The 18,863-nt window shown below is 39.1% G+C and overlaps 1 protein-coding gene across 2 annotated transcripts in view; it reads right to left on the bottom strand.

Annotated features, from left to right (window-relative positions):
• The window catches only part of GLUD1 (glutamate dehydrogenase 1), a 33,366-nt gene that overhangs the window by 11,016 nt on the left and 3,487 nt on the right, over positions 1-18,863 (bottom strand). Inside the window, exons 1-5 of one of the 2 annotated variants that reach the window (XM_065670811.1) lie at positions 18,044-18,110; positions 8,864-8,944; positions 7,983-8,038; positions 7,040-7,103; positions 5,249-5,343 (exon numbers count right to left, since the gene is read on the bottom strand). In XM_065670811.1, coding sequence (XP_065526883.1) covers positions 5,249-5,343; positions 7,040-7,103; positions 7,983-8,038; positions 8,864-8,888 — 240 coding nt within the window. In that variant the 5' untranslated portion in view covers positions 8,889-8,944; positions 18,044-18,110. Of the gene's footprint in view, positions 1-5,248; positions 5,344-7,039; positions 7,104-7,982; positions 8,039-8,863; positions 8,945-18,043; positions 18,111-18,863 lie in introns of those variants that run through there. The other variant, XM_065670810.1, reaches the window with a different exon arrangement.

The following is an 18,863-nucleotide window of genomic DNA, read 5'->3' as shown; positions in this document are numbered from 1 at the left end:
AATTTGTATTTATTAAAGCTCCTTCACATGCCCAAAAGTCAGTTGGATGTGTCAGGATGTATAATAGAGTGGAAAGCACGAATTTAATCAAAAACTTCAGCTATATATAATTCAGTGATCCAGCAACTTAAGGTGGATTTTCTGGAACAGTTAACATGGTAGTTATTAAAGACTTGCATGGTTTGGTAAGGGAATAGAGCATGACGTGAGGGCAGGTCTGGGTCCTCTTAAAGTCACATATTACGAACCACAGTCAATGTTGAAGTCCTAAAAACCTTAGTATTGAGTCAATCAAAAAATGTTTAACACATCTTGGGCAAAAAAGAAAGACCATGGCTTTTAATGAGAAGCTTGTAAAATGGCTCATGGCTATCATTAAAGACTTCTATATTAGAACTTGGCAAAATTGTAACACTGAACTTTTGCTTGTTTGTTAACTTCTTTCTACACTGCACTAATACTCTCCTTGTCTCTCCAGCTTCCTGGATCTGTATGTTAGGTTTCAAGCAGACCTCCCCTATCTGTTTATATTTGTTATTTGACTTATGCTTTCCACTTCAACCTCCCTGAACACATCTGTGTTTAACCACACTGACTCACCAGGTCTGTAGATTTCTCAGACAGATCACTTTCACTGATGAGCTATCTTTCCATTAATCTGAATGTAGTCCCTTGCACAGCTTCCACCTGTTTTCTGAATTACAGTTAGTTTCACTTTTGTTCCATGGTCATTTTATGCTCTTCATTCCCTTCCCTTCTTTCCCCATGGTTACTTTCATATATTTAGTATTCCTTAATCACCTTTAGTTTTGTTCTTAGTGTCTCGACCAGACAGTTATCTGGAACATCTTGCTCTACAAACTGGTTTTGACAGATTACTCCACTTGTCCAGAGTTCTCACCTTCCTTCTCTGTGCCACAGTAGTTCAAAAGTTCCACTATGGCTACTCTTCTCTCCTCCATGTACAAACAAACAATCCAACAAAATTAAGTAAAGTGATTTTTTTCCTTATTTCAATTCTTTAATTAACTTTTCAGAAACTTATCTAAATCCTCTTGGGGGGTTGATTTTTTTGTGGGGGGGTTAGTTGTTTTTTTCTTTTTAGTCTTCAAGAACTTCAAGTACTGCCATGCAAAGAGAGTCTAGGATTATAAGAAACTGTTGTGGCATAACTCATATTGCATTTTTATCCTCAGTAGTTGTTGGTTTTTCTTTTGTCATTGAAGTATGTGCATATGTGGGACTACACAACAAGCTGAGATGGGAAAGGGAAAGAGTAAGAAATTAATAATTTGAAAACCTTCCCCTGTACCAGTGTTTCGTTTTCCACCTATTAAAAACTCTGAAGTTTCTGTATAAAACTGTATGTGAACTACTAAAAAATACAGCAAACGTTAAAGCAGGTCATGTGCTCTGAGCCTTCTGCGTCAGCTGTAGTACAACAGGGCAGTTGTATCACAATGAAACATGCGTTTTAGTGCAGTGAGTTAAATGTTAAAATGCTTTGAGGCAGTAGTTTTCTTAAACATTGGAATTTTAAGTTATGACTGAGGGAGCAAGTTGCCATTCTGTGTGTTGAAGTCATTATTTTGGTTTTTATCAAGTTTAAAGTTTGAAATAAAATATTTATGTATGTGAATAAGAGAAAATAATGTTTTATAACAATATCCCTATTTAACAGGCAACGTGGCATAAAAGTAATTTAACCCAACTAATCAGCATGCTGTAACCTATCCCTCAAGCATTTCTTTCTCCCTCACCCTGTAAGATACCTTAGACTGTATTTCAGATCTAGAATAACCACTGCCATCCCATCCTCCTATTATTATAGGCATCAGACAGCACAAAACAAGTATTTTTCCAAGAGACTGTCTTGGGAAAGCCAGGCATGCCTTGAACAAACATGCCAGAGAGAAATACATGTTGGGTGGTTGTACTGTTTTCCCTAAGGAACTGTTGGAAAGGATTGCAGAAAGTAAAAAAAAAATCAAATTAAATAATTAAAAAATAATTAAAAGGATCTGGGATAGCTCACAACATCTGAAAGAGAAACTAGAAAGTTTGGGTAGCATAGGCAGTAGACCCTTAAGAAATAAGTTGTCCATAATACATTTTTCTTTCATGCAACCTGTCAAAAGCACACAACAAAAGTATTTGATCAAAAGTCATGGTTTTGGTGCAGTCAAAACAGATATATATATCATAAATAGTTTGGGTGGGAAGGGACCTTCAAAGCTCATCTGGTCCAGCCCCCCCACAATGAGCAGAGACATCCTGAACTAGATTAGGTTGCCCAGAACAACACCCTTGAGCATCTCCAGGGATGGTGCATACACCATCTCTCTGGACACATGTCCTGGGTTCGGCAGTAGCAGTCATTTTTCTCCTTAGTAGCTGGTGCACTGCTGTTTTTTTGACTTTCAGCCTGGAACAACGCTGATAACACCGATGCTTTTAGTTGGTGCTCAGTAATGTTTAGTCTGACCAAGGACTTTCTGAGCCTCATGCTCTGCCAGGGAGGACGAGAAGCTGGGAGGAAGCAGAGACAGGACACCTGACCCAAACTAGCCAAAGAGGTATTCCATACCACAGCACGTCATGCCCAGTGTATAAACTGGGGGAAGTTACCTGGAAGGGTTAGATCACTGCTTGGTCAGGCTGGGTATCAGTTGGCAGGTGGTGAGTGGTTGTGTTCTCTTCCCTTGTTATTTCCCTTATCATTATTATTATTGGTGGTAGCAGTAGTGATTTGTGTTATACCTTAGTTACTGGACTGTTCTTATCTCAGCCTGTCGGAGTTACATTCTTTTGATTCTCCTCCCCATCCCTCCAGGAGCGGGGGGAGGAAGAAGGGGGAGTGAGTGAGCAGCTGCGTGGTTCTGGGTTGCTAGCTGGGCTTAAACCACAACAGTGAGGTTTTTTTTGGTTGGGTTATTTTTTATTTTTTTTTTTCCCCTTTTGAAGGTACTGGATGGTGTTGAACAAGGCCCTGTAAGCACAGACCAAGCCCTAGCACATTGCCATGATTTGTCCCTCTCTGGTATGGCCCCACTGACAACACACCTCATTTAAGTGTTTTACTTAATTTTTCTGGATTTTGCACTTGTTCAGTGGTGAAGTTCCAAAGTACTGGAGGGGCCCACTATCCCACATACTTGCCCATACTATCCCACAAACCCTGCCACTCGTGGCTGTCCAGCCTCGGGGGAAACCCCTCCTGGTCCTCCTATATCATCGTCTAACCATAGACAAGACCCAAACCTGACTCTGCTTAACTCCTGAAACAGTCATGGGTAAAACACACTTTGTGTGCATGCCAACCTGGTGATCCCCATCTCAATCAGCAGGCAGGTCTCAACAGTACCATTCAAAACCTTTGGAACTCTCAAATGATGCTGTAAATTGTCTGTTGGGGGGGCTGGGAATGTCTTTTCTGTACTGAAGACTCCAGAGCTCCAGAGTTGACCAGAGGGCCAGAACCACTTCCCTTGATCTGCTGGCCATGCTCCTGTTGATGCAGCCCAAGATACAATTGGACTTCCGGGCTGAAAGCACACATTGCTGGCTCATGTCTTATCTTTCATCCGCCAATTCCTCCAAGGTCTTCTCCTCAGAGATACTCTTGAACCCTTCTTGCCCCAGCCTGTATTGATACCGGTGGTTGTCCCAACCCAGGTGCAAGACTCTACACTTGAATTGTTGAACCTCATGAGACTTGCAAAGGCCTACTTCTTGAGTCCAAGTCCCTCTGGATAGCTTCCCAGCTCTGGGGTGTATCAACTGCACCACTCAGCTTGGTGTCATCTGCAAACTTGCTGACAGCACACTCAATCCCACTGTCTATTTCGCTGATGAAGATATTAAACAGTACTGGTCCTAATACAGACCCCTGAAGGATGCCACTTGTCACTGACCTCCACCCAGACATAGGACCATTGACCACTACCCTCTGGATGCAACCATGCAGTCAATTCCTCATCTACTGAACAGTCCACCCATCAAATCCATCTCTCTCCAATTTAGAGAGAAGGAATGCTGTGAGGGACTGTGTCAAACGACTTACAGAAGCTCAGATAAACAACATCCATAGACTTCCTTTATCTACTGATGTAGTAACTCCATCATAGAAGACCACTAGGTTGGTCAGGCAGGACCTGCCCTTGGTGAAGTCGGGCTGGCTATCTTGTATCACCTCCCTGTCCTCCATGTGCTTTAGCATAGGTCCTAGAAGGATCTGTTCCATGATCTTCTCAGGCAGAGGTGAGGCGGAGAGAGTGGTAGTTCTCAGGGTCCTCCTCTCTTCCTCTTTAAAAAATGAGTGTGATATTGCCCTATTTCCAGTCACCAGGGACCACACCTGACTGACATGACTTCTCGAATATTATGGAGACAAATATATGACAAATAAGCCCAGCAATATAAGACAAAGGCCCGATTACAGGCTATAATTAAAAAAATATTAAAAAACACCCCAAACTTTAACTTTTCTATTGCCTTCTGGGCAATAAATTATATGAATGTCTGCTTGCTATACATTTTGGAGAATTTGCTGAAGTACACACTAGTTACTTTTAGGGGACCGTAGAGAACTTTAATATTTTTACAGATTTTACTAATAGTGTTTAATTACTTTACATGGTCTCTTGAATGCACAAAGCGTTTATGTGATAAATAAACCACAAGCATTTATGTAATAACATTAGTTAATTCAAAGTCTGAAATTGAAAGACTTCCATATTTTAAGACTATACCAAGTATTATGAGCTAATTGTTTAATAATGTCAAATTGGTAATTATAGTCTGAATATATATAATATATATATTCAGTACTATATTTTTCATTATTATTCTTATACTATTTTTTCATTATATACAATGAAAAAATGAAGGAAATGGTAGAAACAGAAACCAATTTTAGACTATGTATGAGCTGTTTAAAATCAGTGTGTTTTCTTTTTGCTGAACAGTTGCAATCAGTACTGTATCAGACAAACTTAATTTAAGCCTACTGTAAAAGCATTAAAGCTATTAAATTAAAAGCATTAAAGCTATTTTTCCTTATCTGTGTAAGCTAAGGTTTCCTTACCTCACACCAATTCAGTGGTTACAGCTTGAAAGAATACCTTTAGATCCACATAATGAAACAAAATTGTATGGTTAAGCAGCACAGTAATAAATTTCTAGATAAAAGGATTTCTGCAAAGACCAAGAAAGCTCTTTTACTTCAAAGCCTCTGCTCAAAACTTACATAGTGTCCGATGGTACTGGCATAGGTGTCGGCAATCCAGGACATCTCCCTCTCCCCTGTGCTCATATCAGGAGCAGGCACATCAACACCAGGTCCTGTTGGCAACAGTGAAAACAGCTTTTAAGGATCAAACATGAATAGCTATCTTCAACCATCATTCCCTTGGGAACTGTGCAGGCCTTTGCAGAGAATAACTTCCTGTTTTATCCCCAGTTTATTGTGCAAGCAACAGATACAGTCAGATTCAGTCTTAGATGCCGTATCATGTATTTGTACACTCCTGTCAAAACCTCCAACTTTTCAAACAAGCCATTCAGTAAAATGAAGGTCAGTTTGTCAATAAAAAGTCAGAGTAAGGTAATGCATCAAAAGCATTTATAGGTTTTTTAATTATCATTGGTGTAACAACAGGAAGGGCACTATCTAGGTAATGATTTCTATAAATCATGACGTTAATTGTGGTTTTTTTGTCCAATTGGTTGGTTGGTGTTGTGTGGTTTTGGTTTGGTGGTTTTTTTTTGTTTGTTTTGTTCTTTTTAATTAGAATTTCTTTTTTGTTCCTGTGTTTAAAAATTGAAGATAGGCTACTCCTAGTCATTGTACTCTAGCATATGCATTTGATTTTACTGCCCACTTCAAGAAAGAGACACTACATTTTTCTTGATTAAATAAACCCTTCAAGGAATAAATTCTGCCTGTTTTTATTAGATAACTAAAAATGGCATTGGCCCAACCTATTTAAGATAAGAGGGACTTGCTCAGCAAGATTTTAAGTGCAACTCTGCATCTACCAATTTTTTTCTTAAGTATTTTTAAACAGTTTATGAAAGCTTTGGCCTACCATAGAATCAAAAATGAAGACAGATTTAGTCAAACCATTTTACTTGTCACTGAACTAACAATCACCATAGCCGGCATAGTGTATAGTATTACCCTAGTCACATGTAACATCAATAAGTGTGTTTATACAGAAGCTTAATTTAGATGAGAAACACTCTGGCTGGAAGAGCATATGACAAACACCCTGGCTGAAGAGCAAGAAAATGCAGATAAATGGATATACAATTCCCAGACATCAGGAATGCATGACAGACCTTTAACTAGTTACGTGCCTTATTATTCCCTTGAATTAACAATCTCGTTTAGGTAAAATCCTCCATTTAATTACAAGTTGAGCTAGTAATGTTCAGCTTTCTCCAGAGGAGACTTCCAGATAGCAATGCCAGACAGCGAGCTATCAAAACAACTGTGGGTTGAGAGTCTGAATCAAACACCTAGTAATATTAAAGAACCTGAGGTTGTTAGAACAGGCACCTATGCTTTTTGCCTGTCCTTGCAGCCTGTGGTTGCCATGGATGAAGCCCTCAACTTTCTCTGGGGTGGATCTTCTGTTTCCTTCCTGTGTTTCCTCAGATATCTGCCAAAAGCCTCAAATGAGACTACAGGAAACAGTAACAGTGAAGAGTGATATTGGAGATTAAAATTGCAACAGACTTTGTCACTATTTTATAACCTATCTCTAAGAGAAATGTGATTCATTTCAGATCCTGTGAGCTCAGCTTTTGTGGCTTTTCACTGCAGAACAGCCACAATAAAAAGGTTAAGACAGCTCCCTTTAAAATCCACCAAGATGCAATGACTCAATTCTTTATGGCTCTTTGCTGAAAGTACTATACCCAAATTATTTACAGCTCTCAAAAACATGGTTATTTAAGGACACTATCTAGTGGGTGCTGTCCATGCACAATAAATCAGATTCCTAATTTGTAATAGTAAAATTGCACAACATACCTATAAAGCCCTTTTTTGCCAGCTCCATGGTAAACCTTCTTGTGATCTTTTCCAATTCATTGTCCTACAGAGAAAATGCAATAAATATCACAAGAAATCATTAGTGTTTATGAGTATTGGCTAGAACTTATGCCCAAGTATAAACAGACACCCTTTTTTTTCTAGAAGAAAGGATGATTCATATATTAATATAATTCATATGCCACTCCCTAACAGACCCTTAGTATTCAGGCAGCACAAGGACACGTTCAGCTTTCTTTCTATACATTCTGATCCACAAGAAGTTGGCAGTGTGGTACAGGAAGAACCTGTGCTTGTAGCAGAGATTTCCAGCAAACAAATCTGATATCCTATGAGAGAGATTTATAACCGGCAATAGCTGGCCTGCCAGCTGTGTAACCACCACAGTCGAACAGCGTCACACAAATCCTTACAGCAGTTTTGAGCTTAGAATATCTGCTACATATTCTAGTATTCCTTTCTGTATAAGTTATTTTAATTAGGGCAAGGTGACAAGCCTGCAATAAACCTTCTGTAAGCCTAGTTAGTTATTATTCATATGGAACACCACATAGAAAAGTTTAATAAAGCATAAAACTATTTGTCAAAATAGACAAAAATATTTACTTTTTTTCTAAGAGTAATTTAATTTAAGCCTTTATTAAGAATATCAACCTGCTAAAAGTTCAAGTTCTAAATGATTTGTATTTTCCTGACTTCAAGGAAAAAAGTAGTAAGTTGAATATTGAATACTGCACCCCTGAAACACAGACTTTTAAAGAATTCTTTTCCTCCCTATGGCATGCACAAGCTAAATTCCGCCTTTACAGAGGCAGAAGAGGCAGGAAGTTTTAAGTGGTCAATAATGCCCTTAGGAGAGCTTTTTTAACTGGCTGGCTTCAGTACTGCAGAAAACTGAAATTTTATCTATGATTAAGCTTACTGTGTAGTTCTTGGGATTGATCTTGACACCAGCCTTTGCCCCACCAAATGGCACATCTACAAGAATGCAAAGGAAAATTATTTTACTTTTTCAACAATAAAGGCAGAACACATCACTAATATGTGTGAATATCTTTGATCTTAGTAGTGAATTTGGTTTTGCCACATTTAGGGCTTCACAAGCTTAAGCTACATGATTTAGGTATTCCTACAGAAACGGGAAATCTTTCAAGGGCAGCTTGAAAATGGTCTTCAAAACTCAGAAGTTCATGATTTAGGTTTCCTACACTTCAAGCTCTTGTATTAGGCATTTGTAGAAACAGTGAGTTCTACAGTTTATATTTTACTGATTTAGCTCAAAAAATTTTACTTTGAAAGTCATAAGTGAAGTATCTTTATAAACAAAAAGTATTTTGTTTTCTTATACATAATATGCAGATTCTCTCCAAACTCCCCTACAATTTAGTAGTCATGTATGAAATGTACTTCTTTATAACCCATAAAGGAACTTTACCCTTCTCTCCCCACAGCTTCCCTCCCTGAGTCCTTTTCAGCCTCCATCTGCTCCCCCTAAAATCAGCCCCCTCCTAATCCAAGTTTGTCATACTTTGATTTGAGTTCAAGATGCAGCATTTTAAAGAAGGCGGTAGCTAGCAGAATTCGGACTTTTCAAATGAAAATTCAACTTTATTCAAGCATCTACAGTAACAGCAGAGGGAATATTGCATTATTATTTTGGTCATTATGTATTTTTCCCATCTTGTGACAGATTTTAGGCAGATCAGTGTCTGATCTAGTGCCTTTAAATATTTTCTTACGTAAATTACATCAGTACTAAGTGAAATTAAAGATTGTAGCCTTGCTTGAAAAATTATCACTTACCAACCACAGCACATTTGTATGTCATTAGAGATGCTAAGGCTTTTACTTCATCCACACTAACATCCAAACTATAACGAATACCTGTAAGAGACACATGAGAAAAAAAGGAATTCACTGAACAACTTCTTTGGTATTTATAAATTGGGAAGGTTACTTCTATACCAGCCACCTGTAACATACAATTATGTAATTTATCAACTTATTTAAGAGTTGAAGAACAATTCCCCATTCTCCTACTTAAATATCTTTTACTTAGCAGAAATTCAAGACTTCAGTAGTTCTCAATTAAGCAGTTTAACAGCAGTACTCAACCTTGGAAGAAAAGTGAGTATTCCTTGTGATGAAGATGAGACAAGCTGATAGGTAACTATAAGTACAGTTTTTGAGAGGCTGATAAAGCTCATCAGCATTCCGTAAGACTTTTAGCTCTGGACTTCATTCACTGTACATACAAGATGAACTTTGTTCCTTAACATAACTTATCAGTACAGGTTATAATCAAGATATTTTCACTAGAGTAATGCAATCTCCTGTTATGAGCCATATGTAGTTTCAAGGCTCTAGCTGCTAAGCACAGTCACATAACAGAAAGCATCAATTCACTCCATTAATTCAAACTTGTTCAAAACATTTTGATGGAGTAACTCTATCCCAGTAGCAAGCTTGTGTGACCAGGGCCACCCAGCCTGCATCTACATGGAAGCCAGCCCAAGCCTGCATTCTCTGCTCTGAGCCATTCAGCAGAACTGCAAGTGCGTGCTGACAGGTGGTCCAGATGCAAATTGAAGTAGTTGTGGTCTGATAATGGCTTGGATGCACAGTGGGTTATCCCAGTCTTCATGGCAGTTCAAAACTGAGAGGAAAATGATTACATAAAGACAGGGAGATGTATCACCTGCCTGACTCTTACCAGCCTTCTAAAGAAATAGGTTGCAGCTGTGCAATAAATTGACTGCATTCAAAATTAAAATTCATGTATTGTGGAGGCAGTTGCAGAGCAGAAAACATTTAACCAAACTGACAGCGCACATACACAGCACCCTAAACATGATGTTTAAGATCAACACAGTGCCCAAAATCATGTGGCTACTGATAATAAAAACAAACCCTACGGCTATATATTATCTTCTATCCAACCTTCTCCTACATCACTAAGCATTTAACAGAGCCATGAAGAATTTATCATCCCCACCTCTGCTCCCCAAATCCTTGGCTGTAGGCTATGCCAAGTTGCACGGCAGTTTGTGGCAGGCACAGAGTGTCCTTCAGATGTCAGGACAAGGCACCACAAATTTCCTATTATGTAAAGAGAAGACCATATTCAGGTCCTTAGAAGTGAAAAAATGCCAGCATACATTATCCAAACTAAAGTACTGTGCTGCTATGGAAGCCATTCCTGAATGCTCTGGAAACAATCCCAGATTCAAAGGAACTGAGTGCTGCTCAAATAAAGCTGAGGGCCAAGTGCTGCTTTATGCGAGTTCAATTGGTAAAAGAAAGTACCGTGCCTCTGCACAACAGAATTTAAATTTAGTGTGTATATGGGGGAAGGGTGGTCTCCAAAAGCAAACTAACTAGTTTCTGACTTAAATAGCGGTTAAGGTATTCATATCTGGGATTTCAAGAACCTTCTCACAGGAAGTAGTACTCAAAATGTAAGTGGAATCTATCAAAGCCCAACAGACCAGTCACAGTTACAACATACATGGGTTCTTTCTAACATGTCTTACTCTGATCCTTCAAAGGTGCAGTTATCCTTCTTGCCAGGCCCTGAGCAAATAAAAAACACCACCTATGGCATTGACTGTCCTTCCAGGGGGGCAGTTCTCTCTTGGTCGAGTGGGTACTCTGGGGACAGGTCTCATTTGAGCATTGCTCAAGTCAGCCAACGTTGAAGCCATAATCTACGCTGGGCAAAAATGTACTCTGCCCCTCCATCCCAGCTGAACTAGACCACTGTGTATTTATTCAAGCTACATATTTATTAAAACTTCAAGTTGCATATACAAAGTAGTTTTGGTGTAACTATACTTCTGCAGGCACACCAAATGTTATTTATTGATATATGGAAAGCAGCAGGGGGATTAAATAGTTGGGAATAGTCACTTTATACTTTTTGACAGGGAAGAAAAATATGAAAGGACCAAGCAGTCTCTTCTGCACATCATATGGAAGATGGGATCTGAAAAGGTGAACAAGGAGCAGTTTAACTAGCACACTCAAACACAGGCTAAACAGTTCTATCTCCAGTGTCCTTGTATTACAGTCATGGCTTACTACAAACTTTACTGTAATAAATATTAAACTTTCATTCCAAGGAAAATATGGAAAAAGCCCCAAGACTAACCAAGCACTGTAAGGTTTTCAGCCAAGTTGCCTTTTTGTCACCCACGTACATGTACCCAAATAGGGAAAACTTTCAGACTTGAGGCTGTAACTGTCTTTTTCTGGACAACTTCATACTTCTGAGCAAGACTTAGCTTCTTTTCTAGCCTTTTTTAACAGTTCCAATCAAAATGGCTTGTTTGAAGGCTTTATCTTCTGGAGTGGGAGACTAGTCAATTCTGAGAGCTTTGCTGACTTCACTAGCCACTTTGTTTCAGTTTATCTGCTAACAACTTCCATTACAGTGTAAGGCAAAATTCAGAGTGTGGATTCCAGGTTTCCTCACAGGTGTGATGCTTTTTCCTTTCTGTGGCAGGAGTGGATAACATTTAAGACGTGCTAACATTTCGTTCTTTTTCACAATTCAGCCAATTACCATTTTCAGAAATTGAAATCACTCTACAGGAGGCCCATCTCTTGACAGGGAAGTTATTTGTGCTAAGCTGTTAGGACTGATGAGAAGCAGGCATCTGAGAATGCTGTACATTCCTTCTGCAAGGGGATGCACAAAGATAAAAGACTTAATTTCTATTCTATTTGTACATCAGTGAAATTTAGTTTGACAGCTTCCTAATTTGGCAGGAGAGTATTGCCATGCATTTGTATGGCTCTTTTGGCAGTGCTACTATGCATTCAATAGCCTGAGTCTAAAAATGGACCATAAACACAGATAAAATACTCAAGATTTTTTTTTTGTTTTAAGATTTTTTTAATACAGAAGCAAATTAAAGTCACTGCTATGCAGAAAGATTTTAATTTTTCTAAACCCTGGCAAGTACCACACAGTAAGTCTCTGGAAACTTGTGACTTTTACAGCAAACTAGCTACAAAAAATAGTTTGAAGAAAGCCTCAAGTTACAGTATGACTCACTACCATGGAAAATACTTTTCATTGGGAAACATATAAATTCTTGTTCTAGTTGAGAATTCTCTTTCCTTGCCACACCCCAAGAAGTTCAACAGTATGCTAAGCGACTTTGTTTTCTATGCACAAGACCTTTTAGATGAGGAAATGTTTTCATTTTAATTTTGTTTCACTATTGTTCAGTATAAAGAGAAGGCTTTATCATCACATTGCAGTATCTATGTTTTTTAAATTTTCTGGTTCTGCAATCTGTATTTTGGATATATTATACTTCACTGGGTTACCTCTTGCACCAAGCTCAATAATTGTTTTGGCCAGAGTAAAATTTGCTCATGATTTAAGCTTAGCTTCTTGGATGCTTATGGATTAATTTTCACTTTTCCAAATGAAGATAGCAAAACACTTGAAACACTTTTCAAATAAACATCAAAGTAGTAATTATTAGTCAGGTTGCATCCAGTACCTGAAGGGGGCCTATAGGGATGCTGGGGAGGGACTCTTCATCAGGGACTGTAGAAACAGGACAAGGGGTAATGGGTTAAAACTAAAACAGGGGAAGTCTAGATTGGATATAAGGAGGAAATTCTTTACTGCTAGGGTGGTGAGGCACTGGAATGGGTTGCCCAGGGAGGTTGTGAGTGCTCCATCCCTGGCATTGTTCAAGGCCAGGTTGGACAAAGCTTTGGGTGGGATGGTTCAGTGTGAGGTGTCCCTGCCCATGGCAGGGGGGTTGGAACTAGGTGATCTTAAGGTCCTTTCCAACCCTAACTGTTCTATGATTCTATGATTTTGGATTCTGTAAGAAGAGCAGTCAGTTACCCTTTAGTTCAGCCAGCTTGTAATACGGAGTGTACTAACAGGCATGCAACAAGTATCTTTATTTCAAAGAAAATTGGGTATACAATTTCACAGAATCACAGAATCCCAAGGGTTGGAAGGGACCTAAAAAGATCATCTAGTCCAACCCCCCTGCAAGAGCAGGGTAACCTACAGTACATCACACAGGAACTTGTCCAGGCGGGCCTTGAATATCTCCAGTGTAGGAGACTCCACAACCCCCCTGGGCAGCCTGTTCCAGTGCTCTGTCACTCTTACAGTAAAGAAGTTCTTCCTGATGTTAACGTGGAACTTCCTATGCTCCAGTTTACACCCATTGCCCCTTGTCCTATCACTGGATATCACTGAAAAAAGCCTAGCTCCATCATCCTGACACCTACCCTTCACATATTTGTAAACATTGATGAGGTCACCCCTCAGTCTCCTCTTTTGCAAGCTAAAGAGACCCAGCTCCCTCAGCCTCTCCTCATAAGGGAGATGTTCCACTCCCTTAATCATCTTTGTGGCTCTGCGCTGGACTCCTTCAAGCAATTCCCTGTCCTTCTTGAACAGAGGGGCCCAGAACTGGACGCAATATTCCAGATGCGGCCTCACCAAGGCTGAGTAGAGGGGGAGGAGAACCTCTCTTGACCTACTAACCACTCCCTTTCTAATGCACCCTAAGATGCCATTTGCCTTCTTGGCCACAAGAGCACATTGCTGGCTCATGGTCATCCTCCTATCCACCAGGACCCCCAGGTCCCTTTCCCCTTCACTACTTTCCAGCAGGTCACCCCCCAACCTGTACTGGTACATGGGGTTGTTCTTCCCCAGATGCAAGACTCTACACTTGCCCCTAGATTTTTACAAGATTTCAGTAGTCCATGATGTTGTGAACCACCGGCTCTTCAAGGATGATTATTGCCTTTTTGGTACACCTGAAAGTCTACACTTAAATGAGTTGCTGTCATTATTACCTGGTTTTCTAAGTGCAGTGATCTTAAATGGTAATATCTATGTGTGCCCTCAACATTAATGAGCATGAAGTATTCAAAGACAAGTCTCAAAACTAAACAGTAGCCATAGTAACAGTTCAGGACAAAACACTCAGTGAACTCCTGAGCTAAATATCTTGCAAGTTTCTCAAGTTCCCCAGAACCTGGAACAGTTTTGCACCTCAGCCTGAATTATTAATGTCTAACCAAGGCTTTTGCCCTGCTTTGACTTCAGTGTTTTCTTCTAGTTGTGAAGATCTTTTGAACTTTGAAACTAATTTGGGTCCTTTATAGAATACAGTTCTTGATGGTGCATTTGTTCTGCTCACCTCTATTTGCAAATTGCTTGCTCATCAAACAAGCGTTCCAAAGCAGCAGCTAACCTACACTATCCATACAGTACTCAGCATATTTCCTTATCTCTTTTGAAAGGTTTTACGAGTGACTACTGCTATATTAAACTCCCAGTTAGCAACACTGGATTCTGCAGTGGCTCTGTGGGTTAACAGCTTGCCTGACCCTGTCCAAAGGCTGACATAATATCCAGAGCCAGGAGCTTCAGTAAAGATGCACATCTTGTTCAAACTCTTCATCAAAATCCCCAAACCCCATAAATCAGCATTATTGCAATGCCTCAGTTTCTTAATGTTTTAACTCTGGATTATGTATTAAATTTTCATTTACATGAAATTTAGGAAGTGAACAAGTGAGACTGTGATTATACTACTACAAAACTCTAAGTAATCTCTGATACCTAAAACAGCAGGAACAAATCTTCAAAGCAATCCTTAGGCTTTCAGCACATTTTTCTAAATCCAGAAAAAAATAAAATCCAGCCTTCCCTAGATGAAAAGTGCTTAGCCTTATTTAACCATTTGGAAATTGTGGTAAACAGCACAATGACTAGTTTGTAATTATTGATGACAAAGAAATTCCAGACAAACCTAATAAAGCCAGATGAGTAATTCAGTGCTGGAAATGATGATTATTGTATACCAATTGGCAGCAAGAACTACTCATTCCTAAATTCAATTCACTAGCTGACATGAGAGGAGATAAAAATATTTATCTTTTCCCACACAGCATTAGCCAGCTATAACCTGGGGCAGGAAAGATTCTCCTATGAATACACCCCCTTCTGATTTAACCAAAAGTATCTATTCAGTGACCATAAGGCAGTCAACTAGACAGAACACTTCAGTACACCACTTCCTGAATATTTTTAATAAGCTATACTTACACTTGAAATATACTTAAACATATACGCATGTCTATTTCATTCCATACAGAGAAAAAACAGTAATATTACCTATTAAAAAATAAAGTGCAGTGCATTAGTAAGACCTTGTGTTTTAAATGCAAATATGAGATATTCAGTATTACCACTAGGTATATTACCTGAATGTATGCACTTAGACTATGCCTACTAAGTAGAGTCTCACTTACAGAACTACCTCAACCCTACCTAAAGGATTAGGCTCCTCATTAAACTGCACTCAACACTGTAGTAACAAGGACTGATACAGACAGATGCAGTGACACTACTTCCCTGTAAATATTAATACCAAGTGCATGGGTGTGTGCAGAGGGCGGAAATAACACGAGCTGGCCCTGGCTAGTCCAAATACCATAGAAGCCATAAAACAATAAGCTAAAGCCACCACAGTGCTGACACGAAGCAGGCAAATTCCATGCTCTTCCTAAGAGTTTATTTCCTAACAAGATAAAGCTGTTGCAATTCATGCAACAAAGAATACCTGCTAGGATGACCCATGGAACAGGAGGGAGATTATCACACAAGAGATTCCCCTTCTCACCCTCTCCAGCACGTGTTTATCCAGAAAGCCCAATGCTGAGAGCTGTATGATATCTCTATAAATAGACAAGGAGGCAACAGTAGCAAGGGAAAACAGCTATAGAAGATCAAGGACAAAGCTGGCTACTGCACAAACAGTATGAGCTGATTATATGAGAAAGCCGAGACTGAAAAGATTCATAGCTAGAAGAGCAAGGAATAGCCTCCTACAAGAGCACAAGAGGAAAAAACACAAAACTGATAAGAGTTCACTGAGAACTGCAACTAGTTTATTAAAGGACAGCAAAACACAGGACACCCATTCTTTGTCCTTCTTTATTTTTCAGTTTGCAATTTAAACATATAACCACTGTTGAACTAGTTGTAAAGTTAAGTAAGCTATAGGAAGAGGACAGAAACCTATAAAATAAGGCATTCGTATAAGCTTTAGCTAGCAAGTGTTATCACAGTTAAGCTAACTACCCTCTTTTTTTTTTTTCCTGTAAAACTTATTCCTTTGAAGTTTGATCAGTTTTCATTGTTTATTTTAGGTTACAGATGGTCTATGTTGTAGTTCCATCTGTTGCATGGTCACTAGGTACATTTCCATGTATTATCCTTGAAGACCCCTAGGCCAAAGACATGACCTCAGAGCTTTTATCCATGCATGACTTAAAAAAGCTAAGCCACCAATACAACCCCAGCATAAACAGAGTTTGCTGAAGTCAAAATATCTTATAGCATTACTTCTTACTTTCCTCACTTACAAAAGGGAATAAACAATGTCACAATAGCCAAGGCAGCACATGGGGTTGAACTGGTCCAACTCTTGCACGTACGTGTATACTGTTTCAGACAAGACAATGTGTACATGGCTGGGCACCAAGATTAGCATCAGCCTTAGATCTCTGCAATTGGAAAAACCACAGCTAAGGTAACATGAATAAATGTCACCTTATGCAGTAAGAAACTCATTAACATAAACTCTTAAGTCAAATGAGGATAGATCCTTACAGGCATAAGAAAAGCAGCCAAAACCAGGACATAAATTTTGTAATGTAGAATAGCTCCTTCCACTAACCAGCCAAGACAGCACCACACAGAAAATAAGATTAATTCCCCTCCAAATCAACTAATAAATAAAGTTAAGAATCATTTGTCTTTGCATACAGATAGAGAACTTCAAAGTAATATACAGCAAAATTTTGCAAAATTCCTATTTAAGTGAAAGTTAGACTAAATCTAGTCTGGAACTAAAGATGGTTTTAAAAAGCTTTGCTTAACTAAGGAGGCAGCTGAGACTTGATTAAGGCAGTTTGGGTGAACATAAAAGGTTAGGCTGTTTCCCAGGTCTGCTTCATTTGCTTTCATTGATAACAGACCTGTTGGACAGTTGGTTAACATGAAAAGGCTTTAAAAAAAAATTTAACCCATTTACTAGCTTTATCCCCACAGTAGATGCTGCCTAACAAACATGGAATCATTTCCATACTACTAAGCAGGTAATAGCTCAATAAGCTTATTCGATTTTCTGAAACTGTCCTACTAATGAAAACAGCTGTCAGCAGCCACATGAAAAAGCAGCTTAACCAGTTTTACACCTTTCGCAGAACCTGATAAAATAATGAATCTTTGTAAATAATTTTAAGTAGGGACTGTCAGAGTTCTTTTCAACAGTCATCTGTATTCAGCCATCTCATTTCCTGTACCCTATTTGGTATGTTTTAGTTCTTCAGGCAGCTGTCAGTGCAGTGAACAACAGCAGCTGTGGTTTCCTGTTAGGGCTGGCCACTAGCATGCAAGTCATCACATAAGCAAAAGAAAGAGTGATCTGACCCTTCAGCATTACTTCAGCTACCATGCAGCATCAGCCCAGTTGTATAAATACTAAGTTTGGATCATAAGCAACTTGAGTTCCAACACACAAAGAAAGCTGCTTATTTCCTATATTCTCAATGGGATGAGGAAGCATCTAACAATTTTCCTTTCCAGCAAACAGTTAAATTGCAGAAAACAGAGTCTTTAAAACTTGGACTTGTGCGCTGGACATACTGTGAGGGCTACCACTTCAATGGGTATATTCATGACCGTTCTGCAAAGATTCCTAAAGCACAGAAGAAAAGCACACCAAAAGAAAAAGAATCACCACCTTCTTGAATGGCAAAATTTTGCAACCCCCAAAGTAGGAATTAAGGATTAATTTCTACAGCAATGAAATAGGTAAGCACCACAAAATGCAACAAGAAATATTATTTCTGGATTCTCTCAATGAGGTGGAAAAAACCCCACAAGTTACAAACTGGAAAGAAAGCATGTTTCAGTACCTAGTGCCAGTTCTCCTGAAAAGCACTTCTCTTGACTCAATGAAGAATCACCTGCACTACCGTGTAGTGACAACTGTGTCCAACAAAAATCAAGTTGACTTGTGTTTCTACACCTGTTTTGGGGGGAGAGAGGAGAGTAGGATAAGCCATTAAACAACTTCCTATTTTTATTAACCATGCCTTAGATTACTAGAACTAGGGTATTAAAAGCATTTAGCTTCTTGAATAGAAATAAGACAGTCATGTTCCCAACCAAGATGTAGTTTACCCACACAGAACACATAAGACTGATCTTAAATTTGCCCTCACCCAGCCCAATCCATGTGGTCTGCCACTCCATTTCTGCAATATGCCACAGTCATCCATCCACTCAGAAGTCTTATTTTCAAAGCAGGCCCCTTCTGGCATTCACTCTGCTGACTTATTTCTACTTGCAGGCAAGAGAGAAGCCAGCAGAGAAGGAGGTACAGAAGGACTACTAGTAGAGGAAGCAGATACTGGCAGGTATCATTGACATGCACATGCAAGTGTTAAGCTCGCTTCATAAAGATCAATTTTGCATTAAGAAGTTTGGCACTTTCCAGATTTGGGCTGGACTACTGAGCAGGGGTTGAGGTTTCATCCTAGAAGAGAATGAGCAGGCAAAGAAACTGAGGCTGACATCTGTGACAGAAGGCACATAATCTAACTACTATAATACTAACCTACAGCCATTTAATAGAAACAGAAGGTCTCCTTAAGTAGAGATAATTCAAATGTTTTTAGTCTCTCTTTCCTCAAGAAATTCAGCTGTCTATAGGTTTAGAGCATTTACATATTG

This window comes from Lathamus discolor, chromosome 3 (genome assembly GCF_037157495.1).
Source record: "Lathamus discolor isolate bLatDis1 chromosome 3, bLatDis1.hap1, whole genome shotgun sequence".
Taxonomy (NCBI): Eukaryota; Metazoa; Chordata; class Aves; order Psittaciformes; family Psittacidae; genus Lathamus; species Lathamus discolor.
Note: the sequence above shows the minus strand (reverse complement) of the source record. Positions and strands in the feature narration are given on the sequence as shown.